The sequence below is a fragment of the Pteronotus mesoamericanus genome, unplaced genomic scaffold (genome assembly GCF_021234165.1).
Source record: "Pteronotus mesoamericanus isolate MK-2021 breed Mesoamerican mustached bat unplaced genomic scaffold, CSHL_Meso_final scaffold_85, whole genome shotgun sequence".
In the NCBI taxonomy this organism is placed as follows: domain Eukaryota; kingdom Metazoa; phylum Chordata; class Mammalia; order Chiroptera; family Mormoopidae; genus Pteronotus; species Pteronotus mesoamericanus.
The window spans coordinates 22,955,973-22,980,096 of record NW_026555329.1 but is presented as its reverse complement, the minus strand read 5'-3'; the positions used below and the strand labels follow the sequence as shown (position 1 = coordinate 22,980,096).

The 24,124-nt window shown below is 34.1% G+C and overlaps 1 protein-coding gene across 3 annotated transcripts in view; it reads left to right on the top strand.

Moving 5' to 3' along the window:
• The window catches only part of CFAP69 (cilia and flagella associated protein 69), a 65,172-nt gene that overhangs the window by 29,098 nt on the left and 11,950 nt on the right, over positions 1 to 24,124 (top strand). For all 3 annotated transcript variants that reach the window (XM_054563830.1, XM_054563831.1, XM_054563829.1), the window contains exons 7-15: positions 2,644 to 2,793; positions 2,896 to 3,073; positions 4,722 to 4,845; positions 7,240 to 7,288; positions 7,386 to 7,507; positions 9,764 to 9,980; positions 12,411 to 12,575; positions 18,058 to 18,176; positions 19,735 to 19,853. In XM_054563830.1, coding sequence (XP_054419805.1) covers positions 2,644 to 2,793; positions 2,896 to 3,073; positions 4,722 to 4,845; positions 7,240 to 7,288; positions 7,386 to 7,507; positions 9,764 to 9,980; positions 12,411 to 12,575; positions 18,058 to 18,176; positions 19,735 to 19,853 — 1,243 coding nt within the window. The remainder of the gene's footprint in view (positions 1 to 2,643; positions 2,794 to 2,895; positions 3,074 to 4,721; positions 4,846 to 7,239; positions 7,289 to 7,385; positions 7,508 to 9,763; positions 9,981 to 12,410; positions 12,576 to 18,057; positions 18,177 to 19,734; positions 19,854 to 24,124) is intronic.

The following is a 24,124-nucleotide window of genomic DNA, read 5'->3' as shown; positions in this document are numbered from 1 at the left end:
AAGAGGAGGAAGAAAGCGCTAAAGACGGCCACGTCTCCTGTGCCAACGAATGAAGTGTTTCATGACGGAAGAAGGGGTCTCAGTGGCAAATACTGCAGAGGCTTCTATAATTGAGGAATGAAAAAGCCAGGTTAATGTGATATCTGGGAAGTTGTGGTTAATTTTTGTCACATTATTGTCATAAAGTGGTGAGGGCACATGTAGGGTTAAAGAATGAGAGCACTGTGAAGTGGAGGCAATGAGAGTGAGGGAGTAGAAGCAGTGAACGCAGACCCATACCGGGTGTGGCACAAATAACGCCCCTTTTTTATTACAGAATCATAGACATGTAATTCTGTAACATAACAATATCACACTCCAGCACACCATATTACATTTTAGGTGACATATTCAAATTAAAACTAAATTATGGCACCCTACCAACCACACTCAAGCAGGTATTACTTCTGCCGGACCCTGTATTTTAAGATCAAACGGTGAAGGAAAAGAAACAAGATGGAGAACAGCTTAACTAGTAGCAAGACCAAAGAAAAATATTTAGTTTATGCTATTGTTTTTAATTTGTTTTAAATTGAAGTTTGTAGGCAGAGGGACACAAAGCTAGTAAGTGGGAAATGGGCGGGTGAAATGCCCAGAGAAAGCATGAAAGGATGGAATTAAGAACAAAAGCTTAGGGTTAACCTTGGTAAGATACAGATACCCTTCTTTAAGAATGAAAGGGAGAGAAATGATATATGAGAGACGACAGCGGAGTAAAGGCACTGAGAAGTGAGCCTGACCTTAATTTGGGCAGGCTCTGAAAATCAGGAGCCTCAAGCGATGCTCTCGCAGTCACACAGCTGATCGTAAATGATGGTCATGGCTGGATATCTGGGACCACAGCTGAAAAGTCCTCAATAGAGCAACTGTAAGAGATACAGCCCTGGAGATAGGAATTAAGCCCATGAGCCTTAATCTTATTATATTTTTTTATAGAATTGTAAACTCAACAGATATAGTAAATATAAACTATACATTTTGGTCTGTACCTATCATAGACTATTATGCAAATAAAAATCATGTTTGGGAACAATATGTTGCAGAACGGGAAAAAGGTTACAATAAAATGTTTAGTAGTTGCAGTAGAATATAGAATTCTGCATATATGTAGTATACTGTTAAAGTAATATGCATGCATTAATGTGAGCAGGAAATATACCAAAATGTTAATATTGTTATCTCTGGATGGTGGTATTACAGACAATTTTTGTTTTCCTCTTTGTACTTCTTAAATGCCTAATTTTTTTCTTAAATTCCAAACCTATCACAGGAAGGGACAGGGCCTTGTCCAGGGTCAGACCTCAAATTCAGAAAGATAAGACAAGCTGACAGAACCTTGGTGAAAAATCTAGTTGGTTTCAAAAGTCTGGCAGTCAGGGAGGCAGAAGAGTGATGTCACTAAGAGAGAAAATAGCTCCATGTCAAGTGAGCAAACATCCTGTGATACTCATTCAATCTTGTTATGTGTAGTTGGACAGGCACCTGTGCAACTATGTCTAAAGGAGGGGTAGTATTTCTCATAAAAGCTAACGCAGAAGAAAAAATTTTTTTAATTTTTTTATTTTATTTTTTCAATTACAGTTGACATTCAGTATTAAATTACTTTCAGGTTTATAACATAATAGTTAGACATTTATGTAATTTACAAAGTGATCCCCCCAATAAGTCTAGTACTCATCTGGCATCTGCTCATACATAGGTATTGCAATATCATTGACTATATTCCCTATGATGTACTTACACCCCCATGGCTATTTCGTAACTACCAATTTGTAGTTCCTTTTTTTTAATTTATTGGGGTAACACTGGTTAACAAATTATACAGATTTCAGGTGCACAATTCTACAATACATCGTCTCTACACTGTATTGTGTGTTCGTTACCCCAAGTCAAGTCCCCTTCCATCACCATTTACTTCCCCATACCTTTCTCCGTCTCCCCCTTTCCCTCAGCAGAAGGAAGTTCTTATGGGACATGTCACCAAGAATCAAACTTCCCTAAAATACCATTATATTTACTAGCACTTACCACAACAGCATTATATTTTTATCTCTTATTTCATTGCCAATATCACATAATTGCCATCCCTTGAAAGCATTGACTTGAATATTGAAAACATTCAGTGTTTGTAATCATGACATTTTTCTTTATGGACAGGCCTATCTACTGACAAATAAGAAACAGTTTTCTCTTTTAGAATTTAAGATGGGCCCCCAAATTTGTGGTCCTATATTAAATATTGCACCAGGGAGCAGGAAACTATGGACCACAGGCCAAAATTGGCCCCCTGTAAATAGTTTTATTGGAACACAGCCGTGCCCATTTATTTTTATATTGTTTATGCCTGTTTTCATGCTATGGGAGCAGAGTTGAGTATTTGTGAGAGAAACCTTATGACCTACAAGGCCTAAAATACTTAATACCTGGCCCTTTCTAGAAAAAATTTGCCTGTCCCTGTGCTAAACCTTTTTAAAATGCCATATACTTTTTAGAAGTTTTGTTGTTGTTGCTGTTGTTTAATGATCAGTTACTCATTCCTTTGTCTTATTGTAAATCACTACTGTGTGAAATAACTGTACATATTTATTAACTAATTGTTGTTAGGTTACCAGCAAGCTAGCTCAACATATAAAATTCAAATGGCAGAAGTCGGAGGACTGGCAAAAATGATGGTTCAGTCATTGGCCTTGCTTGAAAATCAACTTGTTGAGAAACTTTGGGTACTTAAAGTTCTGCAGCATCTCTCAACTTCTGGTTTGCATATTATTAAATTTCAATACTTTATTCTAAACCTATTTTGTTTCTATCTAATAATGCCTTAACTGCAACAAAAATAATTTTTAAATTTATTATCAGAAGTCAATTGTACTTTAATGATGAAAGCCCAAGCAGCCAGTGGCATCTGTATTCACCTCAATGACCCAGATCCCTCCGGACAGCTCCTATTTCGTTCATCAGAAATACTTTGGAACTTACTGGAAAAATCGCCCAAAGAAGAAATCATACAACAGCTTAGTAACTTGGAATGTTTGCTGTAAGTATTTGCATTTAGCTAAGAATGTTTTCTAATCTTGTGACATAAGTAACATTTTTGACCTTAGGACGTAACTAAGATTTTTATTTGAATTTGTGTTCCATTAGGATTTTAATGCACGTAATGGCTATCTTTTAATTTAGGACATCTTGTTCGTGCTGTGGTATAAATTATCTGCACAATAACAAGTCATTTTTTTCTATGTGGAAGGCATTTAGAGTCGCTTGTTAACAAAATTAAATTATGACTTGGAATATGTATAAAGTAAAATTAGAAATTTAAAAGAAATATTTCATTTGTTTATTGGATAAATGCATTTTTGAATACTTATTGTATTCTAGTTACTACAGTAAGCATTAGCAATAACATGAAGTAAGCTTTTAAGTTACTTATTCATTTATTCATCAAGTAATTATTGACTGTTCTGTGTCAAGTTCTGTGCTAGGCCATAGAAGGGCAATTGAAAACAGCGCAAACATGGTCTCTACTTTCATGGAATTTGTGTTACATTAGGAGAGATGGACAAATAGTAACTAGGCAATTAACTGCGAGTATACTAAGTGTTACAAAAGAAATTATCTTAAGGTGCTACATATTTTCCAGAAAAGGGTAAATCAGAATATTTTTGTTTGCAAGTGACTGAACACCCAACACAACTGATTTAAGCAATTATAGGAAATTTATGGGTGAATGTTAACTACAAAGTCAAGGATCAAACCAGTTTCATGTGCAGCTGTGCTCAAGGCTCAGCAAATATGGGGACTCAGGCCCTCTTCTTCTCTCTGTGCTGTCTTCATTGTGTTCGGTTTATTCACAAGCTGCATGTGGTGAGACCTAAGAAGTCTAGGTTCACAACATCATAACCTCAGATCAAGAAGAAGAAAAGAATTGCTCTTCTGAAATCACAAAGAAAATTCTTTGAACTGAGTCCCAGTTGGCCCTGAGCATTCAGAGCTGGCCATATGCCCATTCCACAGTGAATTACTGAAGGCAGTTGATAAGACCAAAAGTGACAAAAGGATGAAGCCTAAATAAAAATAAGGGTACTGTTGTCACAAGAAAGGCAAGTTGGTCCTAGGAAGCAAAGCCACAAATGCACATTGTACAGGGAACCTGACTGAGACTCGAGAGTTAGTCAGTGTCTCCTAATGAACACTAATCTGGTACCTGAATGATAAATACAAATTGGCAACACGGAAGGGTTTTGCATGGAGAGAGCATGTCCTAGACAGGGGAACAGAAGTGAAAATAGAATTTAGCAAAATCAAAAAACTGAAAGAATTCAATATGGTGAGAGCAGAAAGTACAGGGTGGAATGGTGAGAGAAGCAGCTAACGATGTTACTAGGGACCGTACTGTGAGAGAGGCCTGGCAAACTTTGGTAAAAAGGTAGGAGTTTAAGAACAGAGAAAACTGTTCTTAGCATAAAACTAAGAACTGTGACTGAATCTCTATTTTAGAGCACTTTGACCACCAGTGCCTAAATTGGATTGATGGATTCTCACTACAGTGAATTGGAGGCAGATTTAAAAATATAGAAAAGATTAGAAATACTTTTAAATGAATAATATAAAAAGGGAGATTTTATTGATAGGCACATTAGTGTTTCCATAGAGTATAGTTCTAAAAGTATGATTTTACCTTCCAGGACTTTAAAGGAAGTATTCAAACATCTGTTTATGAGAGGCTTTAGTCATTATGATCGTCAGCTTAGAAACGATGTATTAGTGATCACTACAATTATAGCTCAAAATCCTGAAGCACCAATGATTGTAAGTAGGAAAAAATTATACTAATTTAAGTTGTGGGAGTAGGGGAAGGGAGCACTTAACTATGTCATAATATTTATGAACTTTGTTGTAATGCCATGTTATGCTGTAATGTCAAGATGGCCACCAGTATAGTCACACTCTGCCAATTCTTCTTCCCATTGCCTTTGGAAGCTTGAGGTCCTCGTGTTTTATAATTCACATATTTACCACTTACAAGGTGTTTCTTTCCATCCTGATGATATGAGTTTTTATCTCATATCATTTCCCTTTCACCTGAAGAATTTTCTGTACTATTTCTTATGATGCAGACCTGCTGGCTGCTGACAACATATTCTTTTATCTGAAAATATATTTAATTCCCCTTAGTTCTTGAAATCTATATTCTGAAATTTGTCCTTGAGGTTCCTAGAACTTCCTGAAAATGTAAATTTAGGTAATTCACTAAATTTGAAGAATTTTTGGCCATTATTCTTCAAGTATTTTCAACCCCAATCTCTCCTTGTAGAACTCTGATAACAGATATGTTTCACTTCTGAATATTGTCCCACAGGTTTGTGAGTCTCAGTTCACATTTTTTTCAATCATTTTTCTCTCTGTTCTTCAGATTGGATAGTTTGCATTGTTCTATATATTTAAATTCACTGAAGGGTTTTTTTCTATGACCTCCATTCTGCTGCTAATCCTATCCAATACATTTTTATTTCAGATGTTATATTTTTCAGTTTTAGAATTTCTTTTGGTTCCTTTTTATAGTTTCTCTTTCTTGCTTAAGAGTTGCTGTCTTTCCTTTCATTATGAGCATCTGGTGTATTCCTCCGAAAAGCTTTTTTTTTTTTTTAATTAATAAGCATTTAGCTTGACTACACTCATCCCAATGGTAGATGGCAGCTCAAATCTCAGTTCACTTCTTTCAGTCTCGTGGGATGCTGGAGTAGGCCATGCTCTCGCGTGGCTCAGGCGTCAGCCAGAGATGCAGGAATTTTATCCACAGAATTTGGGGTTCCCTTCCTCTGGCTCTCTCCTTTATGGGATTTCTCCCTTCACTTCCCAGTAGCAGTGGTTTCCCTGAGATTGCTTCTGTCCTCTGGTTCTTCAAACTACTAAGATGCAAGCTTACCCTCAGACATAGCACCCGCAGATGGGGCAGACTGTGGCCTGGGCTCCTTCTCAAAGCCATTTTTTTCAAGAGAAAACTCATTCAGTGCCTCTTCCTTCCTCAAAGTCCTGACTCCCCTCCATTTTCTGCTTGGTTTTGGTAACAGATCATTGTTTTTATATTTTTGTTCACAATTTATAATTGTTACTTGCAGGAGGATTTCTTATAGGAGCCACTCAGTTCTGTCAGAAGCTGAGCTCCCCCATATTTTATAAAGTAAAAGTTACTGGATGATTGACATTCTAGAGATCGTTGCCAGCAATATTCACATATCAGCCACATACATTCTCAGTTGTACTTATAGGAAATTTGGCAGCAAAGGCCTCAACCCCATGCTAATGGGCATCAAGTTATCCCAACATAAGAGAACAGTTACAGGATTCATACTGTGCAAATGGGGAAACAATCTTACATAGCTTCCTAGTCAAGGCTACAATGTGTGTGTGGACATGCATGTTTCCCTGGTCAGTCAGTAAGTTCTCATTACCATCCTTGTAAACATTCAGGTGAATTCCCTGAATGTGAGTCAAAGGAATAACATCTTCACATTTTAAAGAAACCATCTGTATTCTAAGTAGTGAGTATGTAAAGCTGTAACCTCGAAGGTCCAGGGTTTGCCCCATAAGCTCTATCGAACATACAAAGTCCAATGGGGACATCTCTGTCAGGAATGAGTTCCCTCACGTGAAGTTTTTGCGATTTTGTTCATTCTTCAGGGTTTTTCACGTTAAGTAGGAACTGTTTTGTTATCTCTTGACTAAACTTTTGACATAATGAGAGTGGCTGGGGTTGGGGTTGGGGTTGGGGTTGGGGTTGGGGATGGGGTAGGGAACAGGGCTGTTTAAGAAGAAATGCTGTTGAAAATAACTACTTTCCTCGTGTCACTTGAAGGTATAAATAATGATCTAAATAGTAACTTGTAGTGTTAACATATTTTGGGCTCTTAATAAAATTTGAGATAGCATCTTACAAAAAAGCCTTGAATAACATATTTCTAAGAAAAATATTTCTTAGAACCTATAGAAGTAAGTTTAATATTAAATAAATCAGAAGTTTATCTGACTATAAACTTTTATTTTCTTGCTTTCATCCCTTCCTATTATTAGTGCTTTATGATTTCAAATGAATGACAAGGTGAATCAGATAAAGATACTTAAATATTAGGTAAATATGGGTATCCGAAACTTAATTTCCCCTAATTAATTCATCCCTCTGTTTGTTTTATGAATTTATATTAGGAATGTGGCTTTACCAAAGACTTGATACTATTTGCAACCTTTAATGAAGGTAAAAATCATAAAATTTTCAACTTAAAATTGTCTCGATGAGTCTTATATATCATATTGGCTTTTATTTTACTCTTTTTTTCTTTTCCCCCTCACAGTTAAAAGTCAAAATCCTTTGGTAAAAGGTCTTAAGCTTTCTAATTCCTATGAAGATTTTGAGTTGAAGAAATTACTGTTCAATATAATTGTGATCTTAAGTAAAGATTTACCTACTCTACAGGTAGAGTAATCAAAACAAAAACTAAAATTATCTCACTTTGTAGTATAACGTTTTAAAAGTCATGGCTGCAAATCTTTCATCAATCCATGTTTACCATAATGAGTAACAAACTCTTATTGGCTGGAATTTCACCTTTTTAAAATTTTCTTTGCTTATCTATAAATAAACAGTGAACATATCTAAATTTAAATCACGTAAACCAAAGAAAAGCTAGAGAACTTTACAGATTTATTTATGTACTTAGGTCTCAGTAAGAGAACGTAAGATGAAAGAAGATCCTTACAGGCCCATTTGGCCCACTAGTCTGTCTCCACCAGTAGTAATAGGGTTGATTCTGCGGGGGGAACGCTGACCGCTGTGCAGCCAGTCTTAGACCCTTTTGAGCTGCCTTTTCTCCACACCAACCCAACGTCTTTATGCATTTTTTATTATCCATAAATTTATCTTAATACTTTATACACAATGGCATGATATAATTTGAAGAACACTGAGCTGAACTTTGCTTGTCTTATCACCTATGATCTATGTAGTCTTGGCAAATCATCTAAACGTTCTGAGGCTCAGTCCCCGCTTCTCTGGAAGGAGGGTTATGATACATCTGCCCTGTTCACAAGGCTGTTGTAAGATTGATTCATGAGATTAAGATGAAGCCTTCATAAACTGTAAAGTGACCCAAAAACTGTACTACTTACAATTCTATTAGTTTAGTTATTTCCTGTGTTAAGTGAAATTTCATTTTAGTCCTAAAACGCTTTCAAACTCCAGAGGTTTAGCATGAAAAAGAACTGGTAATTCATTCTATCAAAATTATTAATGATAATATAAAGGTGGTTTACCAGGGTTCAGGCTTTAATCAGTTGGAATCCAGTGCTGTAACTTTCTAGCTATGCGTTCTTGAGTAGGTTGTTTAGTTTCTCTAAATTCCACGTATTTGTACTTCAACATGGTACAACACCTACCACATGGAATTATTATGAGGATTATAAGAGCTCAGAATTTTCTTAGTAATGTGACTTTGAGGAATGTATATACTAAAAAATGCTTAGAAAAAGAAAATATGTCTTTACCATTATAACTATTAGTTATATCAAATATATATGCACTTTGTACAACCTAAATGTATTCTCTGAAATGCCAGATAGAAAATATTCAATAAAATATGGTTTATTATAGTGGAATATTATATAACAATTAAAATGATAAAGACAATAAAGTTTACACTACGATTTATAAGTCAAATGATACAAAGACTATGGTGAGCTTCTTAAAATGCTGTGTGAACAATGGAATCAACCAATTTTTTTATGTCATATACGGGTGACCCATTAATAGTAGTAATAATGAATATATGTACTGTTATTTGCAGTTCACATAATGTTTCAAAAACATTATCCGCTTAATACTTATAATAATGCTAGAACTATCAGTTATTCTTATTCCTGTTTCCTCGGTTTTAAATATTGTGTTCCTTCCATGTGGACTAGTAGAAAAAATTTAGGAAAAGTCATAGATGTTATTGTGAAAGTTTTTATAAAGTAATGCCAAAAGAAAAGAAAATTAAGTAGAATGTAGCATATGGTATGCTGTTATCTTGTATACCACAAATATGCATCAGTGAGAATCAGCTATAATATTAACTTTATTTTCATAAACAGCTATGCATTTTTGTTTTATTTTTATTGAAATCATAGATTCTATATGACTCTAAAATTCTAGGCATTAATTAAAGATGGCTTATGATCTGACTGGTATTCATTGGACAGAATAGTTTTATAGTTATGTTTTGTGTGCTTAAATATTAACCGTAGTTATTACTTCAAACAAAATTGATTTTTATAATTTACAATTGAGTGTGTGAAATGTTTCCCTTATAAAACCAGGGAGGGATGAGAAAAATGCCAGCAGTTTATTTGTCCCAAATTTTCTGCCTCTGTGGTTCTATCATAAGGAAGAACTAAACCATATATAATCAGCATAGACAAAAAAAATAATACTTTATAATATTATTGTCAGTTAGAGAGTACATATCCCAGAAAAGGGATTGTAACCAACTACTATTATTATTGAGTTTGCTTTTTGCAGGGTTTTTTATTTTTTACTTTCTGGGTACTTAACATAGGTTGAGATCTTTAGAAAGGAAATACTTTGAAATGATTATCAATAAAACATCAAAGTCAAAATACTTAATTTTCTTAGTTGAAATAAAATTATTTTATTTATGTTTTTAACAAAGTATTTTTTACCTCTTTCTCATAGCTACTAATTGATGGCAAAGTGGTTTTGGCTTTGTTTAGCTATGTTAAAAAGCCTGAGAAGCACAAAATAAGTGAATGGTCTGCAGCACAGTATGAAGAATTACAGCTGCATGCAATTGCCACTTTGTCATCAGTGGCTCCATTATTAATAGAAGAGTATATGTCGTGCCAGGGAAATGCTCAAATACTGGCATTTCTAGAATGGTGTGAGAGTGAAGGTGAGTGGCCTTTGGAGATTCCTGTCAAAATTGTAATCTACATATTTCAAATGAACTCTCAACTTATGCATAGATAAAGTTATAAAATTAAAGCAAAGAGAAATAAAAATATATTTGTATTAAAGTACATGTTTTGTGTTAAAACATGTACTTAAGAAAAAAAACAATCTGAGATTCCATTTAAAATCAGGCATTATAAAATGTCATAACTAAAGTTGATGCACACCTCTCAATGAAAGAAATTATATGTATAATCTGACTTAAAGTTTTATATTATCAGGCCTATCCAACAATTATATAATACTAAGCCCTGCAATATTTTAATTATTCATTCAACAAATATTAATTGATGCCTACTAGGTACTAGATACTGTTTTAGCTAATAAAGATACATTTATGTTCAAAATAAATAAGATCTTATTTATTCCTGTCTTGTTCCTGTCTACACAGTAAGTGGCAGAGCCAAGATTTAATGCAGACAGTCTAGCTCCGGAACCCACTCTTTTAACTAATACACAATACTCAGAAGAGTGTTTTGAACTTTTAAAAAAGCTTTAAACCTTCATGTAGCTTAAAATTCAGATCTCTCACCAGAAGTTAATGGTTGTACATGTGGCCTACCAAATTAGCAGAGCCCCAATTTGTTGTATAGTTTATTCCAATTCTCATAATTCTTGGAAAGAAAATAAGACATATATTTTTTTCAAAAATAATTTATAAGGAAGACACTACATTCTTTTCTGGTAGTAATTTTGGTCTAGAAATAACTTTGTATGGTACATATTCATTAGATCAGTAATACCACTCATCTGGGAGGGAGTAAAAAAATCATAGCTTTTTTTAATTCTCTAATTTCTAATATGCTATGTGACTAAATTTAGTCTTGTTAAAGAAAATAATTCTTCTGTCTATTCTTTATATTTATTATTATATAAGATTATATTATTATAACATTATTTATGTTTACAAGGATATAAGGCAAAGAGGAAATGCTACCTAAGAACAGGAAGACTGATAGCTAACAGTTATTGAGTACATACTATATGTGGGCCTTAAGCACCTTATGAGTATTAATTCATTTAGTCTTCAGAAAAAAATCTAGGACTTAAAGGTACTCTTATTATTCCTGTTTATCAGATGGGTATAAATCAGTAAGAGAAGTGAAATAACTTGTTCCTGTCTAGGCAGTAAGTAGCAGAACCAAGATTTAATGCAGACAGTCTAGCTCCAGAACCCACACTTTTAACCAATATACAATACTCAGAAGAGTGTTTTGAACTTTTAAAAAAGCTTTAAACATAAAGCTACTTCTAAAAGAACCTTTTAAAGAATGCGTATTATAAAGAAGAAAGGAGGACTTGCCTTGCTATTTATTAATTAAAATTGTGTTATACTATGCCAAGAATAGACCAATGGAACGGCATATATGGGACGTTGCTTTTATCAGGGATGATGTTGCTAATCAGAGAGAGAAGGATGGTGCTGAGGCAGCTGGCCCTGCACATGAAAAAATAAAAATTAGATCCTTTCACGTTGTTAAAAGAAATCAATTACAAAATGAGTTAAAACCCTAAATATGAAAAGTTAAACTGTAAAACTTTTAGAAAAAAGCATGGGAAAATATCTTTATGATAACAGAGTAGGAGAAGACTCTGAAAAACCAGAACAGCTTAAACTATACAGGAGAAGACAGATGAAGTTAACTACTGCAAAATTTCAACACATCTTTATGACAAAATCAGAATAACATAACAATCTACAAATTAAAAAAAGACATTTACTGCCCCTGTAACTGATAAAGGCTTAGAATCTAGGTTCATAAGGAACGCCTACATATCAAGAAGAAAATAACTCAGTAGAGAAGAAGATAAAGAATAGAGATGCCAAGTAACAGACAAATTTACAAAAAATGCTAAAAGACATTCAAGCCCATTGGCAATCAGAGAAATGCAAATTAATATTACAATGAGCTACCATTTCACATTTAATAGATTGGGAAGAATCTATTAGTCTTATACATTATATTCATATAACAACTTTGGGAAACAATTTGGCAAATTTAGTAAAATTTGGTGTGGGTATACCCTGTATGATTCTTGTGTCACATGACAAAACCCTTCTCAGTGAGAATAAGAGGACATACACCAGAATGTTCATTGTAGCAGTTTGTACTGGCGAATGGGAAAACTGATTTATATAAAAAATGAATACAGAAAGCAATTAAAATGAATGCTCTAGATCTATTTTTGACTAAATTTGAATAATTTTTTAAAACATAATGTTGAGTAATGGAAGGTACAAAAGATACATACAATGTGATACATTTGAAAAAATTTTTAAAGCACTTATATGTCTGATATATTGTTTAGGTTATTTGAAATGTTCTATGTTTTAAATTTCTTGATGTAAATTATTATTATTTCTGCACAGATTCCTTCTTTAGTCACGGTAACAGTTTTCATGGTACAGGCGGCCGTGGCAACAAGTTTGCCCACATGCGGTACACTTTACGACTCCTGAGAGCTATGGTCTATCTTGAGGATGAGACTGTAAACAAGGATCTTTGTGAAAAGGGAACAATTCAGCAACTGATAGGTAAGATAGAGCATGTTGGGTACTGGTGAAAGTAGAATATTTACAAATTAGAGATTTTATTTAAAATGTTTTTCTATAAATTCATTTTGTTTTTATAACTGAGGAACTCCTGAGTATTTTCTTGATTTTTGTTTCATATCGTTGTTATAAATCAGTTTCTTTACTAAAACATCGTGATCATTCATCCTTTAAGCATTTGTTTTCTCAGTTCATATACCATTTCATTTTAGGATTATCCTTGTCTTTTTTTAAATGGGTTATTGTTGTTTCATTCTTATAGTAATAAGATTATCACTTTCTGGCCAAGCCTTTTGGAGTCGATTTAAAAGAGGACAGCATTACATTTTAAAGTACATCTGACAAACCAGAATACTGAGACACTGATATATATAGAAATATACACAGGAGATTCTTTTCTGATACGAATATCAGGATATCTTTGATTTCTAACTTAGGATTGACTATGCTAAGTTGCCTTATCCCCAAAAAATATACATGAGATCTCAGTGTAATATTCAGAACCCCTTTTTAAAAAGCTTTTTACCTTTTGTTAAATTTAAAAAAAAAATAGTCTGCCAACCCTAACCTTTCCTCACTTTAAAAGTAAGAGCTATTTTAGTCATATTCATGTTCACTGATTGCCTTGTGAGTAAGTGATATAATTTGCTGGATGTCAGTTAATTACAAATGCCTACACAAAAACTCTTCTGTTAAATTAAAGTGCCTACTCTTCCATCATTAGTAGAATGGTGCTCTCCAATAATAATACTACTAAGCAAAATAAGGATGTTGAAAAGGAGGCTAGGGAAAAACATTCAATTCGTGGACGTGTTTGCTTAGGATGATCAAAATAGACTTTCTCACTTTTGTGTACACCCCATTGTACAGAAATTAGCATAAAACCCCAGCCCAACTGCGGGGAGTACAGGAAATACAATTTTCCATATGTTCAGGAAAAAGTCTTATCTGGGTGGCAATGGGTAGGGAAAATGGGAAAGCAAATAACAAAGCTTCTTTTCTTAGGGCCTTTTCCTCTTAAATTTTAACATGAAAAAAAGCTGATCTTTATCATGTGAGGGTTGTTGGAGCCAGGGAACTTCTCTTGCTGAATCTAACAGAGGGCTCTGTAGTAGCAAAGTGCTCAACAAATAATAACTGCATTGTTAATGTAGATGTTTATATGCCTTTTGTGTAGGCACTGGGATTACGAATGTACACAGCAGGACTCGGAGGACCTTGCCCTTAATGAGAACAAAAGAAAAAACATATATCATAGAAAAATAGCATGTGTTAGTTACCAGGCACCATTAATAAGACCATTGAGTCATAGAATAAATACCATAAAACTAAAGGGTTTGAGTAGTTTTCAAGGCCGGGCAACTTTTTTTAATCTAGTTAACATTTATTGAGTGCTTATTATAGACAGGATACTGTTTCAAAGACTTTAAATACACAATCTCATTTAATCCTCATGATAATTCTTGGTGCAGGTACCTATTTTATAGATAAGAAAGTTAAGGAACTTGCCAGAAGCTATACATCAGGGACTGGGGGAAAGGGGAGTTGGGGAGTTATTATTTAATGGATAGACAAAACTTCTGTGAATTTCAGTCAGGCCCAAATTGTGAATGGTTTTGAATAGAACGCAAAGGGTATAATTAGAGTGCAGAAAAGGCGCATTTACTGAGTGTCTGCCGAATGCCAGGCATATACCTAATCCCATTAAATCTTTACAACTCCCCTATTTGATAAAAAATTATTAGCCACAATCTTACCAGCAAAATAGCCATTTTTATTCTCCCTAAATCATGATAGTAAGTGGCAAAAAGAAAGGAAAGGGGAAAAAAAAGCTTGACCTCTTCACATGCTGGGGCTTATACTCCTCCCCAGTCTTTTTTCATGACAATTATTTTTAATCCTCTTTTGATTTCTGATCATCTGATGAAAGCTATTGGCACTGATATTACATGTCAATACAAACAAAATTTTGCTTGTGATTTATTTCATTGCATGGGAATTTGATTTCCTTCATAGGGACAGAGTATAAAAACACGTTTTATAAGGAATTATTTCTCATTTTTTTATCTTTACAATTTCATTTTTTATTAAATTTTTTTTAAGTTTTAAATTGTAAAATATGTATAATGTTAAATTTACCATCTTCATTGTTTTTAGGTGTACAGTTCCCTAGTGCTAAGTACAGTCATGTTGTTTTGCAACCAATCTCCAGAACTCTTTTGATCTTATAAAACTGAAACTGTTTCAGTTATTAAGTAATAACTTCCTACTCCCTTATCCCCCCAGTCCCTGGCATATACCATGCTACTTTCTGTGTCTATGAATTTGATTACTCTAAGTTCCTCACATTATTGGATAATATAGTATTTGTCTTTTTCTGACTAGTGTGTTTCACTTAGCATAATGAAGTGAAGGCTCATCCATGTTGTAACATGTGTTAGAATTTCCTCCCTTTAATCTTTAATTAAAAAATGTTGGTTTAAAGCAATGCAAATTTATTATCTTAAAGTTCTGTAGTGCAGCAGTCTAATTTCCATCTTACCAAGCTAAAATCAAGCTTTTGGCAGGGCTGGTTTCTTTCCAGAGGCTCTAGGGTAGGATCTGTTTCCTTGCCTCTTCCAGCTGTTAGAGGCTGCCTGAATTCCTTGGCTCATGGCCCCCTTCCTCTATCCCCCTCAAATCCAGCAAAGCCAATTGAGTTTTTCTCAACTCACCTCACTGGGACACTCAGAAAATACTCCCTTTTAAAGGATGGATAATATTCTATTGTATGTATACACTGCATTTAGTTTATCCAGTCATCCATCAAAGGAGACTTGGGTTATTTCCACATTTTGGCCATTGTGAATGCTGCTATGAACACAGGTGTAAAAATATTTCTCTGAAACCCTGATTTCAATTATTTTGATTTATACCCAGAAGTAGAATTACTGCATCATATGGAAATTCTATTTTTAATTTCCTGAAAGAATTGCCATACTTTTTTCTATAGTGGCTCTACTATTATACATTCCCACCAACAATGCATATGTTTTCCAGTTTTGGTGTTTTTTTTAAATTTTATTTTAATTTATTTTTTCAAATACATTTGTCTCTGCCTACCCCCCACCATGTTTTCCAGTTTTTCTACATCCTTTCCAATACTTGTTTTATTTTGTTTTATAATAGCCATCCTAATGGGTATGAGGTGGTATCTTGTGGTTTTGATTTGCATTTCCCTAATGATTAGTGATGTTGAGTATCTTTTAATGAGATTCTTGCCATTTATATATCTTCTTTGGAGAAATGTCTAGTTAAATTCTTTGCCAGTTTTTAAATTGGTTACTCGGTTTTTTGTTGTTGAATTTTAGTTCCTTATATATTCTGGGTATAAACCCTGTATCATATAAATGATTTCCAAATATTTTCTCCCAATCCATTAGTTGCCTTTTCAGTCTGTTGATTGTGTCCTTTGATACACAGAAATTATCAATTGTTTTCTTTCAAATTACTATAAAAATTTCATATTACTTAATCTTAATTTGTATACTTATCTTTTTATAAAAATTGTTTAATTTCAGTATTATTTTGCATTGGCTTCAGGTGTACATCATAGTGGTTTGACAATCATATACTTTACAAAGTGTTTCCCCTTGATATTTTTATTACCCACCTGGCCCATTACATAGTTATTATATTATGACTATATTCCCTATGCTGTACTTCACATTCCTGTGACTATTTTGTAAGTACCAGTTTACACTTCTTAATTTCTTCACCACTTTCAAGGTCAGGACAATCTTAACAGGAACCTTTATTGAGTTGGGGTATAAGGCTAGTTAAGAGAGAGAAAGAGAGAGAGAGAGGGAGGGAGAGAGAGAGAGAGAGAGAGAGAGAGATGGTCTTTCAAGCAAAGGGATAGCATGAGCGGAGAGACATGGTACTAACATATGCATGATGATGTGTTCAGAACAAGCTTAGATGGCTTCAAAGTTCTATAAAGATAAGTTTGTCTGTCTAGTCAGGGCCAAGCTAGAAAAAGTTTTGAATGGCAGATAATATACTGAGTTTGAACTCCACCATCTCTAGGCGTGGGGAGCCACTAGTGGTTTTGATCAGGGAAGTTATATATATAATGCTGTTTTAGGAAGAGGAATCTAGAAGAAATCTAGAAGAAATCCTGATGATGTAGAATAGAACAACAGAGGATAATGACAGGGAATTAAAAGATACTGAAAGATGAAGAAAATAATTCAGTATGAACATGCCATGTGTACAGGTACAGACAAGAGGGAAAGTGACATGCCTGCACCAGGGTAGGAAGGAGAAAGAGATAACCCAGGAAGGAGAAGCAGACCTATGGGCAGCCAGCCTGGATTTCTAGAAAATACTCCTGATAAAGGCACACCAGCCCCTCTGTCCATGGCCTGCTCCTGCACTGGGCCTTCCACATCCCCTACTAGCCTTTCTGCAGGCCGCTCCCCTGCTTCCCCCATAATTCATCCTCACAGAACACCGCCCCTTCCAGGCCAGCTATGGAGATAGGCTGTGATTTCATGGTCCTCCTACCTTGGAGCATAGCTCTCCACACCATCCGTCAGCAACCCCTTTAACAGAAGAAAAATGACTCTTCTACTCTCATGTAGAGCTTAAAGGAAAATTTATTTTTGAGAAAGAATTTTATTGTGAATGTCATCCCATCAGTGTAAGTGGCTGTTTTCAAGTCTTTTAAAATTCCAATTAGAAGCAAAGGGGAGATTTTCTTTTTTCTATCCTCGGCCAAAGACATGTTTATTGATTTTAGAGAGTGGTAGGGAAAGAAACGCCATGAGAGAAACATCAGTCGGCTGCTCCTCTTGTGCACCTTGACCCTGGGACAAGCCTGCAAGCTAGGTACGTGCTCTGACGAGGAATCAAACCTGCAACCTCATGCAACCTGGCCACGGCCAGAGGCGAGATTTTAAAGAACATGGGAATACTGCTGTCTAAAGTTGTTGAAGACACCTTTGCATAAATATAAGGAGAGGATGTAGGAAGAAGTAACAAGAATAGAAAAGATACTTACGGAGGTTTTCCACCTTTGCTTAAAACTGACCCTGTTAACCATGAGAAAAAGATGAGGCAAGCTATGATCAGGCATTTGGGTCCTCTATTTGCAAAAGCACTCATTTCTGCCTCATGAAACTGCATATTTTAAAAGGGTTTTGTTTCCTGAGCAAAGCATCAGTTTGTGAGGACACTTTGGTGACATTCCATTAATTTTGGACTAGAAATTCTGCATACTGATTTATTGAGCGCTCAAGGAATCCATTTATCATCTTTTGTGTACATCTTCTAGGCAAATATGCAATGAAAATAGCCCCTTTTAAAATCGTTTCTCTAGCTGAAATTTTATAAGAAAGGATTTCAGTTTCAAAACAGTAATTGATCAAAATAAAAATATAGTATCCAGTAACTTTATATTCTTTAATTTTTTTCATAACAGGAATCTTTAAAAATACAATAAGCAAGTTGAATGACAAAGAAGAGGCCATTATTTTGGAAATTCAATCTGATATATTACTTACCTTATCTGGTCTTTGTGAAAATAATATTCTTAGGAAGGTAAGTATGCCCATGAATTAAAGGTTTGTTTAGATCTCCTAATCACCCAACACTATAAACTTTATCTTAGTAAGTGTCCATAGATGTTGGTGTTCTTTAATCTTCTGAAGATTTAATTTAATATTTTTTATATGTTATAATTTTATACAGTAAAGTGTATAGATGTTAAGTATATAGTTCAATAGGTCTTGACAAATGTATACACTCATTCAACCAATGCCCTCATTAAAATACAGAATATTGTTATCTCCCTATAAAAAAGTTCATTCATGCCTCCTCAGCAACCATCTTCCCACTTGCCACAAGGAAACTGCAATTCTGATTTCTATCCCCATCAATTAGTTTTGCCTATTCTTTAACTTTATATTAATGGAATAATAGTATTTATTCTTTTATATCTGGCACCTGTCATCCAGCCATCATATTTCTGAAATATATCCATATCATTGCATGTATCTGTATTTCATTCCTTTTTATTGCTGAATAGTATTTCATTGTATGAATATACCAAAATTTGTTTCTCCATTCCCCAATTTGTAAACATTTAGGTTTGTTTTTATTTGGGTCTATTATGTATAAAGCATCAGTGAACATTATTGTACTAGTCTTTTTCATGTCTTTTGGGTAAATAACTAATAGTACAATAGATGAATCATAGAATAGTTGTACGTTTTTAAGAAACTAGCAAACAGTTTTCCTAAATGAGTTGTATCATTATAACTGCTGTTTTGTGTTTGAATCAGGTTCAAACCTAAAACTATGTTAGAAAAAGAACTAATTCCCTTTGATTTTTTTTAACTCCATAGTAAACTCTGAGTCTCAGGGATGGATAACTTAAAGAGCAAGAGACAGAATTGGAAAGATAGATATAAAAAGTTATGAAGGTTTCAATTAAACAAGATTTTAGAGAGAGGCAACAGGAACAGCAAATGCATCCTTAGCTCCAAGCTTTGATGCAACTTCTTATATCCTACCACTCAGTGCCTGTACTCTTCTGGGAAAGTATTCAGTCCTATTGCAAACTAGAATTGAACAATAAGACAATGAGGAAGGTAATTGGTAAAAGAAAATATTAACTGGTAATAACATCATATAAATTATTAAAGTTTTAACTACCATTAATATGTTAATTACTCTTTTGGGAGCATTAGAAAATCCTCTATGATAGAATTTTTGCCTCTTATATCACTTGTTGCTTTCTAGTATTCATCCAACATGATGATTGACTACATTCATTATACTCTGGAAGAAAATCATGAGACAAGTCTTATGGCTTATTTTTCTAAAAGAGAGAAAGTGAAAAGAACATATAAAGGAACATTAAGCCTGGGCTGTTGATTGATGCCCTCTCTTAAAATGATTAGCTTTACAATAGTTTGTCTTAAATTCCTGATAACAAGTAAGTACAGATTCAGAAACAAAAATCTGTATTAAAAATACTGTTTTTCTAACAATGTAGTATTTATCTAACAGAAAAAAGTCTTAGAGGACAGGATAAAATGGGAAAGGAAGGGATTATTTATTTATTTCAAGAAATAATTTTAAATAAATCTCTTAGGAAATTTTTGGAACTGAAGGAGTGGATATAATTCTTCATGTAATGAAAACAGATCCCAAGAAGTTTCAGAGTGGATTAGGCTATAATGTGCTTCTTTTTAGTACATTGGACAGCATTTGGTAAGTATTACTGTACCCAAGTTAGATGGTATCACAATTCAATAAAATTACCTCAATAACTATGTATGCCAATTTTCTTCTCTCAATGCCTTTTTTTTTTTTCAATAGTCCAGAAATGACACTTACCAATGTCCTTTGGAAGGTAATATTGTCTGTCACTCAAATATAAAATTCTTGTATCTAAACTTAAATTTTTTTTTTGTGATTTGAACGCATTCCATTTTGGCCTGGTCTGGGGAAACATCAGCATCTATTATTACTCATATAGTATTATCTTATATTTGAAGACTGTTGAATTCCTCATTTATCTTTTCTTCAATGAGTTGAAAACCAGTTGATTAGGTATTTCCTAACCAATATTGTTTCCCAAACTTTGTAGCATTTCTAAGGGTAAAAAATATTGCTTTTCTTAACATTAATTTATAAAATTTTGTTTGGAGAAAATTACTGAGTTTTATATATCATTAACACCTTAATATATTTCTTTAGTTCTATTTGGATGGTATTCATGAAAGTCATACTGCAGCACAATGTAAAAACACTGATGAGACTACAGACCAAATGAACCTAAAAGATATGTACAGAACATTCCACAAAATAGCAGCAGAATACATGTTCCTTTCAAGTTGTGATATTGTGATAAATCAAGTTGTGATTTATAATAAGGTATATATTTTAATCCATTTCTAATACCGAGTTCCTGAAACACTTGTAATTTCCCAATGAGAGCAATGGGAGCATCTATTGTTATTACATTTGGTCTTTTATTCTCAGTCCCTATAATAGCTTGAGAGTAATAAATATTTTGTTATTCATAACAAGTCCTTTTCAACTATATCTGAGTTCACGTTAATAAGATGTGTTTTGGAAAACCGCTGGATAGCCACAGAATGGGGGACTGGTTGACAGAAGAACCAACCATATAATTGATTGGAGAGTTGGAAATTTCAAACCCACCCTCAACATCCATGTAGAGAGAGAGACTGGAGACTGAGTGTAGTAACCTGTGACCAATGACTTAATCAATTATGCCTACTTAATGAAGCATCCATAAAGGTCCTAAACTACAAGACTGAGAGAGCTTTCAGCGTGTTGAACACGTGGTTTCTCTGGGCAGTATGGAGATTCCCCTATTCCTTGAACTATGCATCTCTTCCACCTGGCTGTTTCCAGGTTATATGCTTTTATGACAAAACAGTAACCTGGTAAGTACTGTTTTCCTTAGTTTTGTGAGCCCCTTTAACAAATGTTCTATTTCAGGGAGAGGTGGAACATCTGATATATATATCTGGTTGGTCAGCACAGGTGACGGTCTGGCCTGGAGTCCAAGGTGGGGGCAGGGAGGCAGTACAGTCTTATGGGACTGAGTCCTTCATCTGGGACCTCTGATGTTAATTACATGTAGAAAGTGTCAGAATTGTCTTGAATTATGGGACATCCAGCTGGTGTCTGCAAAGAATTGGAGATTTGGTTGGTGTGGGAAACAACCCACATATTCGGTGGCCAAAAGCGAGTTATTGAGAATGTAGTGTTGAGGGAGACACAGAGTTGTTTGGGTTTTTTTTTTGTTTTGTTAACAAGTGCACATGCAGTGTTCTCTAGGGTAGGCCACATACCAGGTCACAAAACAAATCTTAACAAATTTTAGAAGACAGAAATCTTTCCCATTATCTCTTCTAACTACGGCGGAATAAAACTAGAAATCAGTAACAAAAGGAAATCAGGAAAATTCACAAATGAATCAAAATTAAACATCAAACTCTTGAATAATCATTGGGTCAAAGACAAAAACAAAAGAAACAAAGGGAAATTAGAAAATTTCTCAAGATAAACTAAACTGAAAATACAACATACCAAAACTTACATAATACAGCAAAAACAGTACTAAGAGGAAAGTTTACAGTGATAAATGCCTACATTGAAAAAGAAGAAAGATTTTAACAACTTGATTTTACACAGCACAGAACTAGAAAGCAAAGTATACACTAAGCTTTAATTAGCAGAAGAAAGAACATAATAAAGACTATAGCAGGTAAATGAAATAGATAGAAGAAAAAAATCAACAAAACTAAGTTGGCTTTTTGGAAAGATAACAAAATCTACAAACCTTTGGCTAGACGAGGGGAAAAAGGTAGAAGACTCAAAATCATAAATGAAAGAGAAGACATCATAACAAATGCCACAAAAAAGTTTATAAAGTATTATTATGACTAAATACAAATTAGACAACATAGAAGAAATGGATAAATTTCTAGAAACATAAAACCTACCAAGGTTAAGTCAAGAACTAGGAAGCCTGGACAGACAAATAACAATAAGAAGATTGAATCAGCAGTCAAAATTTCTCAACAAAAAAAGCCTAGGACCAGGTAACTTTACAGGTAAAATACTTTACTAAATATTTTAATAATTAATACCAATCCTTCTTAAACACCTCCAAAAAAAATTAGAAGAGGGAGCACTTCCAAGTTCATTTTAGAAGAACCGTATTACCATTGTATTAGACAAAGACACTGTAAGAAAAAATGTAGACCAATATCCCTGATGAATATGAATGCAAAAATCCTCTAAAATATATCAGCAAAGCAAATTCAATATCGCATTAACATGATCACACACCATGACCGAGTGGGATATATCCCTGGGGCGCAAGAATGTTTCAGCATATGCAAATCGACCAGTGCGATACACCACATTAACAGAATGAAAGAAAAATTTCATACTCTTCTCATTAGATGTAGAAAATACATTTGACAAAATTCAACATGCTTTCGTGATTAAAAACTAAATTAGGTAGAGAAGGAACTTATCTCAACAAATCAAAGCCATATGTGAAAAGCCCATAACTAACATCACACTCAGTGGTGAAAAGCTACAAGCTTTTCCTGTAAGATCTGTAACAAGGTGAGAATGCCTACTCTCACCACTTCTATTCACTATGTACTATAAACTCTAGAATAAAAGGTATCCAAATCAGAAAGGGAGAGGTAAAATTACTGGTTTGCAGAGGACATGATGTTATGTGTAGGAAACCCTACAGACTCCACGAAAAAATCATCAGAACCAATAAATAAATTCAGTAAAGTGGGATATGAAGTCAACATACAAAAATCAGTTGCATTTCTACACACCAATAATGAACTATCTGAAAATGAAATTAAGAAAATAATCACATTTACAACAGCATCAAAAAGCATAAAATAACTTAGAAATAAACATAACCAAGAAAGTGAAAGACTTTTACACTGAAAACTATAGAATACTGATGAAAGAAATTAAAACAGACACAAATAAATGGAAAGACTTCCTATGTTCATGAATTGGAAGAATTAGTATTGTTTAAATTTCCATGCTACCCAAAGTGATCCATAGATTCAATGTAACTATATAAGAATCCTAAAGATATTTTTACAGAAATAGATTCATATGAAACCACTAATCATCAGAGAAATGCAAACCAAAACCACAATGAGATAACACCTCACACCTGTTAGGATGGTTATCATCAAGAAAACAAAAGATAAAAGTGTTGGCAAGGATATGGACAAAGGGAACTCTAGTACACTGTTGGTGGGAATATAAATGGTGCAGCCATTATGGGAAATAGTATGGAAGTTCCTCAAAAAATTAAAAATAGTACTACCATATGATCAGCAATCTCACTTCCGGGTATTTATCCCCAAAAATTGAAATCAGGATCTTGAAGAGACAGCTGCACTAAGTTCATAGCAGCATTATTCACAATAGCCTAGACAGGGAAACAACCCAAATATCCAGCAACAATGAATGGATGAACAAACTGTGGTATGAACGTATAGTAGAATATTATTCAGCCTTTAAAAAGAAGGAAATTCTACCATTTGCAATAATTTGGATGGAACTGGAATACATTATGCCGAGTGAAATAAGTCATTCACAGAAGAAAATCTCTTATACATGATTTCTCTAAAATAGTCAAAATTCCAGAAGTAGACAGTAGAATGACAGGGTGGGGAGGTATGAGGAGTTGTTCAATTGGTATAAAGTTAGTTTTACAGGATTTGTAAATTCCAGAGATATGCTGTAAAACATAGTGCTAATAAATCTACTGTACAACATAGTGCCTATAGTTAATAAAGGATTGTGTACTTAAAAATTTGTAAAGTGGGTGGATCTCATGTTGTGTTCTTCTCACAAAAACAAACATAAGAAACCCACAAAGGGACATGAGAAAACTTTTAGAGGTGATATTTTTATTCACCTGGACTGCGGTGACAGTAACACAAGTGTAT